Source organism: Osmia lignaria, chromosome 16 (assembly GCF_051020975.1).
Source record: "Osmia lignaria lignaria isolate PbOS001 chromosome 16, iyOsmLign1, whole genome shotgun sequence".
NCBI classification, from domain to species: Eukaryota; Metazoa; Arthropoda; class Insecta; order Hymenoptera; family Megachilidae; genus Osmia; species Osmia lignaria.
In genome coordinates, this window is record NC_135047.1 from 6,329,593 (window position 1) to 6,347,256 (window position 17,664).

A 17,664-nucleotide genomic window follows, 5' to 3' on the forward strand; every position below is an offset into this window, starting at 1 on the left:
TTTCAATACTTCCTCGACGTTTAAAACACGCTCTTTTTCCGTACGCAAAACTTGGGAATTAAATGTGTATTAAGTAATGAAGGAAGATCTCGCGAAGAGCGCTCTTGTAAAGAGCATTCAGAAGCTTTTAATTTTTTAACTTTTCATCTATTTTCGTCGACGAAAATAAGGTTGAACTACTTAAAAGGGATGAACCTAAAAGAGTTACTTTCGTTTCATAGAATTTCGTATCTCGAATTTCATAACTTCAGGATCTAATTTAACTCGGCTGACTAAAGAAATGTTGTACTACTTAAAATGAATTTAATTTCCAAAAAGTTACTTTTATTTTATAGGAACTTTGTATCTCCAATCTGAACACGAAATTTAATCAACCGCGGCTGACCAAAACAATGTTGCACTACTTAAAATGGATCGAACCCTAAAGGGAATACCCTTCGTTTCGTAGGAACCTTGTATTTTAAACCCGACCGGTCGAGTTCGAAATTTAATCTACCGTGGCTGATCAGAACAATATTGAACTACTTGAAATTGATTGAACCTTAAAAGAATCCCTTTCGTTTCGCGGAAACTTTGTATATCGAACTTTACCACTGCCATGGTTGACGAAACCGATGTTATACTACTTAAAATTGATGGAAACCAAAAAGGATCCCTTTCGTAAGAACTTTGTATCTCCAACGATTGGATATTTCTAAAAGTTCGAAATTTAATTTACCTTGTCCGACGAAAACAATGTCGAGAATTTCTTGAATTTAGTAAGAACTTTGAACCTCGAAGTTTAATTTATCCCGGATGACTCAGCTACTCGAAAGAAAGCTTTCACCTCGTTGTTTCAACCTCTGAAAGAACCCTTTTCGAGTAACATTGTTCCCCGAATTGAACGATTACGACAAGTCGAAAGCTCACCACCCCGAACGATCAAACCGTCCCGCCCCAGCCTTCTTTCACTACAAAAGGGGGGAGGGGGACAGGATCGGGACGTTTCGCATTTACAGAATCACTCGACGTAAATCAACACGCTTTGTGTTAAGTGTTCACGTTGATTGCGCTGTCAAGTCCGCAGCGAAACGAAAGGAAGCATCCAATCTGTGCGAAGACTGCGTCAGAGAGTTTGCAAATGGAAGCAACCAAGCCTACATCGTTATCCAGCAATTAGTATATGCACGAACGTGCTTTCGAACTCGCCAATTCAATCCCGACCCGTGCCACCCTTCGGTTGGCCCTTGAAAACGTTCGCGAGTATTCCCTTTCAAAAACGAAACGTAATTAAAGCTGACGAGTCAACGTGAATCCTGTACCGATTCAAGAATCGCGGTCGCGTTTCCAGGACAAAGAATCTGCAATATTTTAGAAATTCAAAAGTGTCTCGTGTTTTCAATTACCCGACAAGATTCCTCTTTCAAATGAAATCTTTTTCTGTAAATTCAAAGTGGGCCAACATTTAAGATTCTCAGAGAAAGGATCATGTTTTCTTTCATCAGGATCAATGAAACAGGGCGATGGTTTTCTTCAATGGAATCCTCGAACGTCAGAGGGTCTCGAATTGACAAGGATCATGGTCAGAATCGCGACCATAACCACCCCCGTAGCCACCCAATCGACGAAGAAGCTCCGTAAGGCGCGTCCTGACCGTGCAAGAGGTCGGTTCGAGAGGAAGCTCGAGTTAAAGGAAGGAACGGTACCCCCTATGAAGAAGAAGAGAAATCGTCGGGGCTCTGCGCCCTCTTCCTGTGCCCCCGCATCCTGTCCCACCTCCTCCTCTTCCCGCGTTCCCTGCTCAGACTGGCCTTTTTCTCTCTCCCCGTGCTCTTCGTCGCCTACTTCGCCGCACTATATCACACTGTCCACCGTGCACATCTGATCGAACCAGAAAGGACCCACTCTGTTTTCCGTCAAGTCAGAGCGGGCCAGCTTTTTCTTAGACTTCTCAGTCCACTGGTCGTGGCTGCCACCTCATGGTTGACGTTGTTTATTTCTTAATTTTTTTTCTTTCTCTTCGTTTTTTATTATCGTTAGAACGGTGTCGGTTATTCACCGTCAACCTCGAGCTTCCATCGAACCTAAAACGCGACACGGTGGAATGAATCGCGGGAAATTTTCGTGCTGGCCGCGGCGCCGACGGATGCCGGGCTACTGCAGTCGGTGGAGCTTTTGGGCGAGCTTATTTTCGAGCGACGACAGCGCCACAGTGGCATCTGGTGGCATCGACCGCCGCCACCGTCAACGACGCCGCCAACGACGCTCAAGCCAGGCGCCCAGGGCGTCCCCTGTGCACCCGGAGCCTCACCTTCTCCTACGCTTTCCTGTTCTTTGCCTTTCCATCTTACGTTTATACACGTTTGCACCCCTCTGTCTCTCTCTTTTCTATCAGTCATCTTTAACCCTTCTATGCCGATGGCTATGTCATTAAGGGCCTGGTGCTGCCAGGAGTCTCATAATGCCATTCTTTTAGGCATCAACATAATAAATAGAATAGATTTACCTAACGTACTTATGCAAAATAGAAAATATTTTCCCATGGCTGACGAAAACCAGTTTGTACTACTTAAAATGGACTGAACCCTGAAGGAAACCTCTTAGTTTTATAAAAAGGTGACAAGGAGTGTGTCCGCGTTTTCGTAACACGTTAGAGACGCTTCTTGAAACTTTATTGCTTTAGGAAGTTCCACGATTTCGTAGAAAGTAATCGTGGTTCGGATGATTCCACTCCAGTCGCGACCATTCAAAATGATTCATACCTTCACCACAGCACGTTGCTGTCTACTTTCACAACGAATCCAATCGGTTATTTGACTCCAGGAAAATTTAGAAGGTCGTGAAATTTCGGTTTATGTTCAGTCGCTATTTGTGTCGGTTTACAACGGGGTAAGTTCAATCCAGTTGATTCTGGAAATTAGCCAGGGAATTTTAATAGACGTCCTACGGTTTAAGGTCGTATCACGACGTATTTATCGGTGCCTACGATTTGTTGTTAATTTACGTAATATACTGCAGAGAATTGATCGAGAAAGCACAAAATGCTGAGAGAATATGAGGAATAATTATTAGGATGAAATTTTGTTTACTGGGTTCTAATGATGACTGATATAATAGGCTCTGTAAGATATCTAGTTTAGCTTTGATAATAGGATATCCTTTATAGAGAATCAGAATCAGTTGCACAGTTTGAGAGAAAGGAAGTTCTCTAGGACGTGAATGCACCCTCCAGGGTTTCTCTAATGACCCGCTGCTGATGCAGCCCTGGAGCTACGGCACAGAAACCAATAAGAACCGGTCCAGCCGAAGTTTGGAACAGTTGTAAATCGCTGGAACGAGATTAGGCCAAGCGATGTTCGAGGCGACCTGGAGAAATTACAGGAGTTTGTCCGGCACTGTTAATCGATCCCCCTAGTTAATTCTCAAGGAATGTTGACAGTTCATCCAGAGAATTCCTCCGTAATTAGGCATTATTCAAATAACTTTCGAATAAAAGAAAAACCTTTCATGGTTAATAGAATTTCGATTCTGATACACGAATGATCACAAATAATACGATTTTCCGGGAATGACCAATTTTCCAACTTGCAGGATTATTTCGTGTGGTTAAACGTGGCCAAAACGCCAATCGTATCAATCGTGCAAACGCGTTGCTATGTCCATTTCCGCTCGCTGATGAACAGTTGATCGATTATAACGATTGCTCGCGTTGGCTATTGTCGCTCACCAGAGGATAAATAGTGTAAGATCCATTAAGAGAGATGATACTCTCTCGAGATTATCACACTCTGCCACGTTCTGTTACGTTTGCATTTATAATCACGTGTGAGAAACGAGTCGTGCCGGAAATGGAGCAAAATTACCAACATAATTAAAATTTCACATATGACTTTTCTGTCATTCATAAGAAAGAACATGATGTCACCATAGCAAAATTCATTTAAAAATTATCAAATTACCTAATTACTTAATTTACTTTAATAAAATCTTTATCTCGACAACTTAGAGCAATCAGAATCATCAACGCTAGAATATTGCACCAACATTTTAGACTTCGTGAAGAGCTAGTCGTCGCTCCTTAGCACTCGAGAATCGAGTGCCTAAGAAGCATTTAGCCTCTAACGACAAGCCATACTGAAATCGATCAAAACAAGTCTACAGGACGTTGCACTTTCAACAATGTCGTAACGAACCATCTCACGTTGTGGACGTGGTCGTATTGAAAGTGAAGTGCACTTCGAGCACCCTCGAACCAGCCAGGTTTGTTTCTTTATTAATGTCAGTTTGTTACAGGGAATATTGTTTTCATTCTTTTCCTACCTTGCCATTACTACACTATTCATGAAAAAAAATTTTTAAAGATAGTTTCGGGGATGATAAGACGACCAGCATAGGAAAATAAAACAGCAATTAGAGCTTCATAATTAGAAGCAACCAGTCTTTGAATCGAAAGTTAATACTCGCTGAAACGAATCTCAAAAACTGCTGAAAGAAACGCGAAAGAAGATCGTACGAGTTGAATGGCACTCTTGCTTCTCTCGATCTCAATAAATGTCGTAACGTGTTTTCAAATAAACTAGGCTAATGAGATGTACTCTAGCTTCCGTCTGTTTATTCATCCCTTCAACGTTCGGGGATAATATTTGGAGAGGACAGGATCACCGTGGCCTCCTTTGCCCCGTGTTCTATTAAACAGTTACCAGGATCTTGTTTGTTCGCGTGTCTGACGATGTTCTCGAAGAATTTACCAGGTTCACCAGAGTGCAAAATAGCTCGTCTGCGAGGCAATCGTATCGCGAGAAACAAACACCGTGTTTGTCGTTTATTCTTCAAGCTTTTTAACTCTACTCTCTTTGCTTTTTCCCTTACCGACTTTATTACTCGGTCGCTTGTTTACGCATGGTTTTATGGTTCCTGCAATTCCAGCACCCGTGTTTCACCATGGTACTCGAACAATATGTATTTCGAACTTGTTAGAACTGATCAATACTATTTCTCGGTACCGCGACCACCTCTTTACGGTCTATTAGTACCGCTGTTCCGGATTTCAGTAGTATAGGAGCGGAATGGTCAGACAAGAGGCTGGTAAGTAGAGCGCGTTTACGTGGATCGAACTTTCAGAACCCTTCAATTGCTAATATCGATAATTTTTATTTGTAAAGTATATTTAATATAGACAACACGAATTTAAAATAGGCAATTGATAATTAATAGAAGACAAAGTGTCGCATCGTTAATTTTTATGTCAAAAATGAAACAACACCACGGAACACGTTTCATCAATCAAAGAAAAGCACAAAAGCTATGAACATTCCTGCACCCGGATTTTGTATTAAACTCGCGGAACACTGACAATAGTGTTACGTTTGTTTGATAAGCACGAGAAAGGCGATGAATTGCCCTTATTAGCCCTGCCAGCGAAATTGGCTCGTATTCTACTGTCGCGACATGAATCAAAGTTTTCCTTTCACCTTTTTATTTTGCCTCTGGCAGACGAGCTTCTCTTTCGTCACTGTTGGCACGTGATTAATACAGGAGTATTGAAATAAACCGAGGCCAAAATCATTTGGGTTGCATCATTAGATACTAATTTCGAGGAAGAATTTAGAAAACAATTGGGATATAATTACTTTTTGGAGAGTTGCTGTATTTCTGCAATGTGCTATACGGTAAAGTCGATTCGGACAGTTTAATTTATAATCGACACGGGTCAACAGAAAGATCAGCCACGTGGTTGAAATTCGAAGGCACGAAACAAGGAAACGGACAGCTGGTCAGAACGCAATAATATAATAGTGACCGAAATTCCTGGCGCGACTCGCGACGAATCACGTACGTGCAAGTCAACAAGCGTTGTAGGCAAGGATGCCAGGAATTTTGGTAATAATCCACGATGAATTTCGAGCATTTGCCTAGTCCTGTTATATCAGTTGCCGTTCTCCTCGTTGCTGTAAGGTGATTTCGATCGATGATGCGGTACAAAATCGAGCCTCAAATTATCACGCCTTGGGGTTTCCGAATCTGTGTTAACAATTTATCCCAATTGAAACTTGGGCAGAACCTCAAGTACTAAACTATTTAACCTGGGATAGAGTTAGTCATCAGGATGCATCAGAGCTGTTCAATTTACCATAAATATTTGACACGTCAAATAGTCTAAGATACTTTATAATTACAATTATTAAAAAAATGATTTCTCTATTTTCTAATTTAAATTTTCCATCTGAAATTTTGGAAAATTAATAAAATATTATTATTCAATTATAGTATTTAACGTATCAATACTTATAATTTTTGTACCGTAATTAGATTTTAATTTCTTCGATGAAATTTATTTCTATTAAACTGTAGAAGGGTTAAGCAACTACTAAGCGTCTTTTTGTCTCTCCAACCAACGATCCTCGGTGTTTGAGGCACGACAAATACTACAAACGACACAAACGCAACGAATCAAAGAAGAGGAACCATTGTAAGATATCGTGCTTTGTCGCGATTCTCAACGGAAGTCACAATGCCAGCGGAAAGATTGACCTTAGCAATCTAAGCGGTGTCGGGGAGCAAGAGGAAGGTTTGTTCTTAGCGCGATGCTTTCTCAGGGAAAATTGGCTCCAAGCCAATGAGCCAAAATGTGGGCCAAATGTCTTTCTCGCATCCCCGCACGTTGTTCCAGGGATTCGCTGATAATCCACCCCCCATTCCCGTAGGACGTCCGATGCAAATGACACTGGTATATCTTCGACATTAATTGTACCCTTTGACCCCGATCGGTTCTTGCTACTATCTCCTGTTCTCGACACACAGGTGTCCTCTATCAATTTCCATATATAGAATTTGTTTTTCTCTTAGATAACAGAAACACCGAGTGATCCATTTAAAAAAATGGTTTAATTTTTTAAACCCATCAGAAGAAATGTTTCAAGTCCATATTTCGAGCAAGGTACAAATATGGTACATGGAGGAATTTATTGATAATCTCATAGGTGAGTGACAATGTGTCAATCTCTCTGACATTCAAAAATATATCAATTTGAAATTGCTTTCTTTCCTGTCTTTACAGTTTTGCCAATTCCCTTTCACGATGGAAAGAATTTCCTGGATATTCTTGAAATAGTAGTTGAATTTACAAAAATGTGTATAGAGATTCATGAAAGAAAAATTTTCATGATTGATGCACGATGTCTACAGAGGGATTCTTCAAGAAATACAATAGTTCTTTCGAAACAACGGACGTACTACGCGTACGAGATTATCTCATGGATCGTTTTGAAAGCAAGATGAATTCACAACGCTATTTCCGGTGTACAAGCGCTCCGTGTAACTGATTTCACGGAAAATCTGCATACATTACGCGATGCGTCAAATGCAAATGACGCCGATAAATTTACAACGCTAGGCACGGCACGGCTACAATTAGAGGAGCGCGAGCTAAAATCACACGAATTACTCTGGTGGATGTAATTAAAATAACAACCGAAAACTCTTTCTGTAACAATATTTTCTCTGAATAAACGAGTTCATTAATTGAAAAAGAAATTTCTTTCGTTGAACAAGCAAAACTCTGACGACAGGGTTGTTCCTTTTAACTACCGAACAGAATTAATTCAATTTCCCATAAAAAAAATAAAAAAAACAAATGATCAATATCACTGGATCGCGGCTGTGTCAACTCGTTTATTTTTCCGCGTCTGATTTTACGCGCAGGGGTGCACGTACGAGGGAGTACTTTTTTTGTTTCGTCGTTATTGATTTACATTTACGGCCCAACGACACCAGTCGACAGAGAAATTATTCGACGATATCGGGAACAGGATAATTCATGCCGAAAACAACTTGTTCGCCGACGATGAATAGTTTCATTAATCATAAATGAAAACGCCGCCAGTCTCTTTTCCGCAATCCCAGCGAGCTATTCAGCGATAATAATCCGCTTCTGGCTGTTGCAGCTACGCCCTTATCTTTCTACGATTTCCAAAACGACGGCTGCAGAAGTTCAAACTACCCGTTGAGTGAATGCAACGTTACGATAACACATGTTGTTTTATAGAATTCATAGAATTTATATTTGTATAGAATTCTCCTTAAAGCGGTTGATTTTATTTTTAACGCTTCGGAAAAATTAATTAAATTTATGGAAATTTGTAATTAAATTTCTTAATTCCATAGATAAGAATTTTTGCTAGGAATCATTTCAAATAAGAATCACCATCATGCAAGGGGACGTGAACACCAAAACGATGCCAATATCAGGAATATTTTCGGGGTAAACTAGTCGGAAAGAAGTCGAAACGATTTTCCACGCGTGCCAACCCCTTTTCTCATTTCTGTACATCATTTCACGTTCCGCCAAGCCAAAAAGAAACCTATCCAAAATATGCATCTGGAAACCTGCGACCGTCGGTTAAAATTTTCGATATGTCTCTGGAAAGTTTTTCAGTAGATTCCTTCTCTTTTCATTTCAATACGCGTCAAGTTTGAAAAGCATCGGAAACGTGAAAATACGATGCAGAAACGATAGGACAGGTGTTTATTTTCGAATGTAGCTTGGCACATTACGCTTCGTTGCATTATCGTAACGTTGAAAGTATATTACCTTGTCTGTATATTGGTTACCGTTTCGAAATTGAGATCCGTGTGTTTGTACACTCCTTGTACAACGAGTCCACGGAAATATCAATTCCCAGACGGTTTCAGAGCTACACGCCAATTTCTTTGGCACGTAAGCCAACCGTTCGTTCTAATTTACTCACTGCAGGCGCAACTACCCTTGCCAGCCGATTATTATTCGCTGTGCAAAAAGTAAAAAAAAAAAAAAAATGGAAAGGGGATGCAGAGCAATCGCTAACGAAATTGTATTTTGTTTGCCTACTTCAACGGCAAAGTTCCAATCTAGTCGGAGAACTGCTCGGTATTATTTCTGAACAAGAGTTATGTATGATTACACGAGACAAAAATGGTACTACCCCTTGCAAGTAGAGGAGATCAATGACAACAGCAGTCATAGTTAAAGAGATAATGAAAGATTACAACCATTTGATATTGATAACACGATAACTAGGTCTCGCGTATATTTTTAACGATGGAAAAGATAAACGGCAAAGTCTCGTTGATTAATCGCCGGCAGCCTATTTTTTCGCCTCCTCCAGTACGCTCGCGTTCCGTTCAAGGAAAAGCAGGAAGAGTGGTAATCATAATAAAGCTTTCCTACTGCTTTCATTCATAACTGGTCGACCGTCTTGGCGGAACCGCGCGAACAAACAAATTATCGAGAATGAATTCTTTCTCTTTTCCTAGTTGCCGGAAGCGAAAGAATGAGAGGAGAAATTGTAGACGTCCGCGGAAACGTAAGATTAGTTGGAACCTTCTTGCCAATTTCGAGCAATTTCTGTGAATATTTCCCGCTGTCTTTTCCCAGCTACTAACAGAAACATAATAGAATCGTGTCGAGCATCCTAATGACAAATATTCATCGATATTTCGTATAATACAATCGCTAAATACTCGAAACATTAGTAATTAAAAAAGAATCTTGAAATCTATAAATAGCCAGGAATATCAATTACACAGTATTTAAAAATAATTTCAAATCTTCTCAGATACTTTTCAACAATTCCATTACCCTGTTAATGGAACGAATAACAAGACAATTACGATACAATCTAATTGATTTCCTTTAAAACAGAGGGTGGAAAGTATCGAAGAGGAAAGCTTCTCCGAATCCAAACCGCGTAGCTAATTAAACCGATCGCCGCCCAGATCCCGGCTAATTAATTAAAAGAAATAAAGAAAAAAGAAAAAAAACGAGAAAATCCAGCGCGACTGTTCGGCGCCAAGTAATTTCCATTATTATTCCGACTCGCCGCTAATATCCCTTATCCCTCCCTCGAATTAAACACGGAAAGAGTAGCCGCAGAATCGAATTCGAAGGGTGTACGGATCGATATCGCGAGCGATGCGGACCGAACCAATAAAACTTCACCAACACAACAGAGTCCAGTCTAACTTCCCTCGCCGTTGTTGGAAAAACTTTAATCAGGCCAGTTCTGTTTCATCGGAGCCGAAATCAAACGTCCCGTTACGGACAATGAGGATCGATCGTCTCACCCTTCGTTCGAAAGGGATGATCGTGGTTCGTCGAAAGAAACCAACTTTCCGCCCCGGGGGGTCTTTCGCGAACAGAGAGGCTTAGAAACAAACAAAACAACACCCGAGGTGACAATGGAAACGGTAGTCGTCGATGCTGCTCTTCAACAAGATCAGGAAATCTGATTTTCCGATTACCATTCGTGCTGCTTTTTTCCACCGTCTCTTCGGGGTCGAATGGAACAGTCTAGGAGCACGGGCCGAGAGAAAGAGGAAGTTGTTCAGCCATATCGTGGCTATACATAATTGCGAGTCCTCGTTCCTGAAAATATCGTGACACTCTGGCCGTGGACGTGAGAGTGTTTTCGAGGAAAAACTTGTCGGTGTATTGGTGGCAACAGGAGGTGGTATTGATTTTCTGGTACGATACGGCAACAACGAGGTGGAGCCATCGCAGCTCCAGTGGTAGCACCGCCATATTTGTTTCCCCCAGGAAGACCAGGGAGAGACTACGGAAAGTGGATTTTCCAAGGGCTTCTTCCAGTCGTTAATTCATCCTCGATTCACGTAAGTACAACCAGTTGACGGTTACACGTTCAAGCTCGAGCTTTTCGATGCATCGTTCGAGATTCCGGTGATCGGGAAACGATTTATCGACGCGCGACGGACACACTGCGGCGAACCGTGTCCGTCGATCGTTCGCGGTTCTACCTTTCGAACAGGCTCGTGTAAACAACGTGCGAGCGACGATTGACAGGTGGTTGTTTCCGGTTAAGTGATCTCTAACTGATATCTTTCATAGTTGTATCGAGGTTGATTCGAAATTTGGTGGCTCTGTGCGAAAATTCGACGATGCGGCAGTTGACGCAACCGCATGGACGATGATCCTGTTTCTTTCAATTGGATACCTTTGTTTCGTGAATGATCGTTTTGATTAGTTTTGATGATAGTAATGGATCGATGAAAGGTAACTATGTGTAGGAAATTTGGTGTAAAAGAAAACGTGATCGTTAATTGATCGATTGGATCTATTCTTAGGCGCAGCACGTGGTGATAGAGTACCGTGTATTCTTGGTTCTAATTCAACTGCATTCATGCTTTGAGTCTTCTGGATATGGAAAATGCAGTTTAGATTCTTTTTATAGTGTTGGGAAACAATAACTCAGTGGATAATAAAAATATATGAATATATTTTCATTAATTCCTTGTTGCAAAAGAAGAAGAAGATTTACCTTCTTCTTCATTGAATATCAATCAACAGTGTTAGAATTATTTTGATGTGAAATTGATTTTTGGAAAAATACGATGGAGTTTCCTGTCGAATAGATGCTCTTGATTCTCGAGCTTTTGTTCAATGTTATTCCATTTGACGTTTATCGACTATTACATGACCGTGATCTCTTTATGCATCGGAACTTGATTAGATTGAGTTCTATGTGATGTAAATCGAAGTAGTACAAGTGCATTGTGTTCGTTTTCTTTCTGTTACTGGACAACGACGTTTGTACGACAGTCTGCGTGAAGTTGTAGAAATTATTGTATTCAAGCTCTATATTTATATGATTTTTCATTTCTCTCTATGAATTTGAGGAAAGACTATATAATTAATTCTTCACATCTGGATACATGTACGTACTTTCTTAATCTATCTATGGATCACTGGGAATATCTTGACAGTTTCCCTGTAGGCCATTAAACCAGGATGAAAGTATTTTTAAATTAAAAGGAAGTATTCCCTTCAATATCAGTCGAGATTTCTCTACAAGTCTGATTCATGTTTTATCAAAGGATCTGTGTCAAACATCTTTATTCCTAGCTCCATCTGCAGACATTTAAACTCATCGGATAGTTTCGATCGTCTACATCGATTATACCACGAGTATAATGCTCAATCTTCTCTATAACGTCTATCCCTTGACCCTATAACGACTCACGAAACAGATATAATCTTTCATTTCTCGTGGCACACATCGCACCAAGAGTTTCTTCCACCGATTTCATCTTCAATAAGCAGTATCTTCGAACTCGTTGCACGGACGAGAGAAACGATTCTGTCGATAAATAGGGGGCGATAAAAATTTCAACTTAAAACGAGGTTCTCATAGGAAGCGAACGAACTAGTGCATCGACCGGTAGAGAAAGAAACTCGTGGCGTGCAGGAAAAAGCCCGAGCGATCGAGTAGATTTTTCTCCGCGTGCGTTTACCAGCCGACCATAAATCAGACGAGCTCGAAATTGCACCGAAATATTTATGCCACTGCCGGCGGAGAGCACGAAAGTGTGGTGCTCGTTTAACGAGCACCGCGACACGACAAAAAAAGAGAACGAAAGGGTGAAGAAAAACAAAAGGGAACGAAAGTGCTGTGCTTGCTTAACTAGAGGCGGATCCGGGAAGAACAAAGGGGAGACGCAAGAAACGTCGAGTGTAATTAGTGATGACTTTAAAACGAGCAGTATCCTTCGATTTGGAAGATGTAAATCGTTTGGAAAAAATTCAATACAATGGTTCCTTTATATCTAATAAACACCATAAATATATAATACAATGATTGCCACATTGAAGCTACCAAATATTGTAATATTTCTATTATTCATAATTTTAAGTAGCTAATATGAATATTTCTAATTAGGTAAGTAAAAGAATTCTTTATAATATGGGTGATAAATTCCTATGGAAATCCAAGAATCACATATGGGTGTTAAGAAATTTCTCTACTGTGGCCGTTAAAAAATAAATTAACTTGACATTGATTTATTTGAAAATGAAGTCTCATACGAAAAAATGTCGGTCTACATTTTTAATTTATTTCCTCATGTAAAATCTCCTTTTCTGATTATACAACTAAAACGGAAACACAGTGTACAACCCGCGATGGAATTGTAAAGGACGGTCGATACGCGTAGTGTCGAGGAGATCTCAAACAACAAGGTGTAAAGCTGCGGGCGCCACACCGTCTGCGGCTAACGCTCGATAAACCACATTACACGCTAACGCGTCGTGCTTTCTACCTTCTCCACATTTTCTTTTTTTTTCATCTGCGCATCGAACTGTGTCAACCGTAGTTAAGGTCCTGCCGCGACGGAAACTGTGTCACAACCTCCATACTTGCTTCAATTTCTCGAGAATGAAAAAAAAAAAAAAAATTGGAGCGTATATGTTATGGAAAATGCTAGGTTGATGCTTAAGTGGTGCTCCTCGGTTAGCACGCGTTATCGCGATTCCGGCTTTAATTTCGCGACGAAGAAAAACCGAGCTTCCACGTCGCTCATTCTTATTGTACGCTTACCTCGCGGTAGTCTGAAAAAACTCCCACTTTTTCTTTTTTCTTTTACCAACGTCGAAGAAAGTGCTATGACCCCATGAGAGATTTCTAGTCTACCGTAATTGACGATATCACGGGTTCGCGTGTTTTAACCTACTCCTTGAAATATTATGGAAAATCAGGCAGGAAAATCTCGGAATTTTTTCTAAGAAAATTCTCAATTTGAAACTTGGTAGGGGTAGTTTTCTGAGATCACTTATGAAATTCATTGGAGGAAATTGAAAGAGAATGACTTTTCTGTGGCAACACAATTAAGTACACGTTAGTGCTTTCATCTGCACGTTTTGCATCGTGTATACTTCTGTCGCTTGCTCTTCAAACTGTGTCACCTGTCCTGAAAGACCTATGGCAGGGAAAACTGTGTCACAGTAGATGGTTCGTGTCGCGAGCTGATAATCTCAAAGGGAAAACTAACTAATTTTCTTCGTCATTTAATATTTGAAGCTGAAGTTATAATATATTGAATCATCCGGAATTTAATAATAACTTCAAAGTAAAATTCTACAGTGTAATTAAATTTTTGTTGAATTTTAGAAATTCCTCTAATTGTATAACGTAGATTGTTTTTCGTTAGAATGTGTAATTTTCGAAGTCACAAAGCAAAGAATTGAAAAATGAAACAAGTATGGAATTTAATCTGCTCAGGTTAAAATTCTAAACTTCATTAAAATGATTAAAGAAAGTTGAATGTCCGACCCAGTTTCATCTAGAACGCATTTGTATAATGTTTATTCTGCTTGCAGTTACATGCAGCATAACGATAACATCGATTTCCTATAGAAATAACGTGAAGTACGTGGAAAACATCTGTGCTCAAAATATATTACAATGCCAAGAAAATTTCAAATGTGTCTACTCTTAAAAATGAAATTATTTTCTCAATTCATTAATAGTTCTTAAATTTGCAAATGGAACATACATTCAGAAATGAATGAAACACGCGTGTCTCAAAATAATGTAAAAGAGCAACAAAGAACCTAGTACTGAAGTTGGCTCTAGCTCGACAATTAAAATCCAATTAGTAAGCGGAAAAACGCGGGAAGATTTTTGCGCAAAGCGTGTCACTTGAAACGATACAATTTCTTGCTGCTGGATCCGCCGGATCCCGCCATCTCTGGACGATTATCCTGCAACAGAGATCTTCCTGATGGCACGGTGGTACACCAATGACGTCAAATGCGGCAATATACGGCGTCGTTGCAGTTCGATATGGCGCATGTGCGAGTAATCGATCGATGCGCGTTGCCGTTCGAGTTTCTCGGCCGCGCACCTCACACGAGGCGCAAAGCGACCGAAAGCAGAACACGCGCGCGACCAGCCTCGTCCTGCTGTAAAAAGAACGCCGTGGCTCGGACTCGCGAGAAACTCTGACGTGGATATCGTGAAAACCGCGATGCAATCTCTCGTGTGCCCTTGAACATCATCGGGAACATTCAAAAAATCATTTGGACCCAACAGGACCAACTTAGCCCAAGGTATCCAGGCTGAAAACGAAAACTAACATCGAGGGTGGTGACACTGACGACTGGAGCGCGACAAACGTGACGGTGCGATGGAGGAAAACTGTTGATTAAACGTTCAGACTGATCAATTTCAAATGAAACTCATCATCTGAGTTTCCGATCGAAATATACGATAAAGAAACAATCAGACAGAGATCAGTGGATCAGACGCTGTAACCATGATGTAGAACACGGCACAGCGCGGAAATGGCGATGAACCGGACCTAGGATGTAAACTGCTGGGACAGTGAATCATCATCTTGGTGATCGAGCAAGAGATTCGGCACGATGCCGAAGCAAGTGCCAGTAGAGAACTTGGTGATCCCGCCGCAAGACGGTCGGATCTGCGGGACCATATGCATATGTCAAATGACGGCTGTCTTATCCTCGGTAGCTCTGGTCTACTTAACAGTGGCGATCTACATGCCAAGTACGAGAGCTTTTAAATCAGGAATCAGCGAGGTACCAGTAATGTGCACCACGATACGAGCTGTGAACGCGGACAACTGCGACTGGGGTAGCTGTGGGGAGTGGTGTCTTTCAAAGACATCCGGTCCCTGCGTCCAGATCCACGTGAATCTTCGCAGAAACGGTTCTACGATTCTACTAGCGAACTGTACCAACACTACCAACAAGACTTGTTACGGTATCGATCAGGAGAACGCGAAGAAATCGAAATGCATCGCGGACGAGTGTCGCAACCTGACTGGCACGTTCAATTGCTCGTCCGGGGTGTGCATCAACATAACCGATGCGTTCGAGTGCATCTTCCACGACACCGATCCACCAATGAAGTGTTCAGGTAGAAGAGGAAAGATCACCTGTATAGACATTGACGGTCTGTTCAATTGCAACCGTGGCACCTGTGAACGCATCAGGACACCCTACAACTGCGACCGCAGATGCGTGGACATCCCGACCAGGAACAAGAATATGATCCTGATGAGCGGTGACAAGGTGTACTTAAGTCAATGCGAACGAGCCATAGACGTGCAGACTAATCGAGAAGTCTGGCACGAGGATCGCGGTGATGTGATGATGGCGTCCTGTTACGGGATATTTAATTCCACCCTGGGCGTTGAAGCTGTAGATTGCATCAATGGCTCTGTTTTAGAGAAGGACCTACTCACTGACTTAACCAACTTCACATACCTGTCTTATTTGAATATATTTGCGACCAAACCATTGGACGAGACCAGAATGGTCGCTCCACCTGAACAGGATCTGATCATTGCTAATGAAAGTCGCCTGCTGATTAATCTCGAGGGCTGCGTCAACACCCTAAAGGACGAATGCAAGGAATTTCTTCATGAATATGGAAAAGATGGTTCTGATCATAACGCACGCGCCAGATTTCCTTGTTACTATGCAGAAGGCAACACTGATGTGGTCGTGTCTCGATTCGACTTGGAGAGCACCTATAAGGAGTTCCTGGTCGCGTTGCTGTTGCCTAGTATTCTGTTTGTGGTCAGTTGTCTGACGCTGATCTTTTGTCAGAGGACCGTGGTGGTCGGCGATGACGCCAAGATGAGATTCAAGGGCACTGCTGGATCCGCACTAGAGAAGAGCGCTTCGGGTAACGTAGGGGATGCTGGTGGAGGAAACTCTGCTATGGCTCTCTGAGATCCGTCACGTAAGGATTGTTAATCGGCGCTCAAAATTAGAACTACAGCAGACTTACGACCTTTTCGATAAATTTTGCAATAATTTAAAATTAAGTCCTGAAATAACTTTTTATTTGTTCAAAGTATTCTAGACAGCTTTACTCGATGAGAAATTAAAACTTTTAGAATTTAATATCTCTTGTTAATAAGTCTTCAGAAGAGAAACTTAAAATTACAGGAGTTATGAAAATAGTTAACTGAATGTAACTACTTAACAAAGAGCCAACCAAGATGCGAATAACCTCACACGATTTCCAAGTTTCTCGAAGCAATTACAGAATGCTTAAACAAAACCTTTGTTTGTTCACAGGCATTCCCCTCCTGGAGGAGAGTCCGGCTCGTCAGTCGATATTCTCCCTGCGCGGGCATTACTAAGGTGTGGGGAGGGGGGGAACGCGTGGTTAAAATTCTCATCTTGCAAAAAGCAAAAAAATACTCAAAAGCATACAACAAACACACTTCAGCCAAAAAAAAGCTAAGCATCGAGAAAAAAGAAAACGAGCAAAAAAATACAGAGAAGAAAGAGAGCAAAAACACGGTGAAGAGAAAACGTATCAAAGCAAAGATTTCTCCTAATTGCACTGCCTTGTACACACAAACACGTTCGAGAGTACACGTGCTTTTAAAAATGAAACTGTGTTAAACACACACCGACACATATACACGCACGTGAATCGATTAAACAATCACATCGAATTGTTTGTACGACATAGCTCTCGCCTGTTTCTCTCTTCTGCCGACAAAGGAGATCCTGAATTTTCGGACTCGACCATTGAAATACTTTTTTGGATAACGACGGAAAACTGGAACCAGACAATTCGGCGTCTTTCACACGTGACACGTTTCGTCGGTAGCTTTTTAAGTGTCCCCCTTTTCTGATTGATTCGCCGTGACAGTAGATAAGAAATCATCTAATTACATATAGCCTGTGCGTATCGAGACTAAGCAAACATTGTATTCATCACATTGTACACAGAAAAAAACACTTTTGAGGATCGAAGGACGTGCCTTGCTGGTATATGATCGATCAGAGACAATCGTTGCACCAATAACCACGAAAGAAATTAGAAGAAAACTATTTGACAATTTATCGCTTCGTTGCACCTGAATCTTTTG

General features: G+C 41.1%; 2 protein-coding genes across 6 annotated transcripts in view; one reads left to right on the plus strand and one right to left on the minus strand.

Moving 5' to 3' along the window:
- Window positions 1–17,664, minus strand: part of LOC117600748 (cilia- and flagella-associated protein 298) — a 69,691-nt gene that overhangs the window by 23,031 nt on the left and 28,996 nt on the right. Inside the window, exon 1 of one of the 5 annotated variants that reach the window (XM_034316570.2) lies at window positions 1,686–6,206. The exons of the other annotated variants lie outside the window; for them this stretch is intronic. The gene's annotated coding sequence lies outside the window, so the exon portion shown is untranslated. Of the gene's footprint in view, window positions 1–1,685; window positions 6,207–17,664 lie in introns of those variants that run through there. 5 annotated transcript variants of the gene reach the window in all.
- On the plus strand, window positions 14,239–16,994 carry Teh3 (tipE homolog 3 phospholipid transfer protein). Its single transcript, XM_034316569.2, has 2 exons — window positions 14,239–16,517; window positions 16,859–16,994. The coding sequence occupies exon 1, from the start codon at window positions 15,173–15,175 to the stop codon at window positions 16,505–16,507; it is 1,335 nt and encodes a 444-aa protein (XP_034172460.1). The 5' UTR covers window positions 14,239–15,172; the 3' UTR covers window positions 16,508–16,517; window positions 16,859–16,994.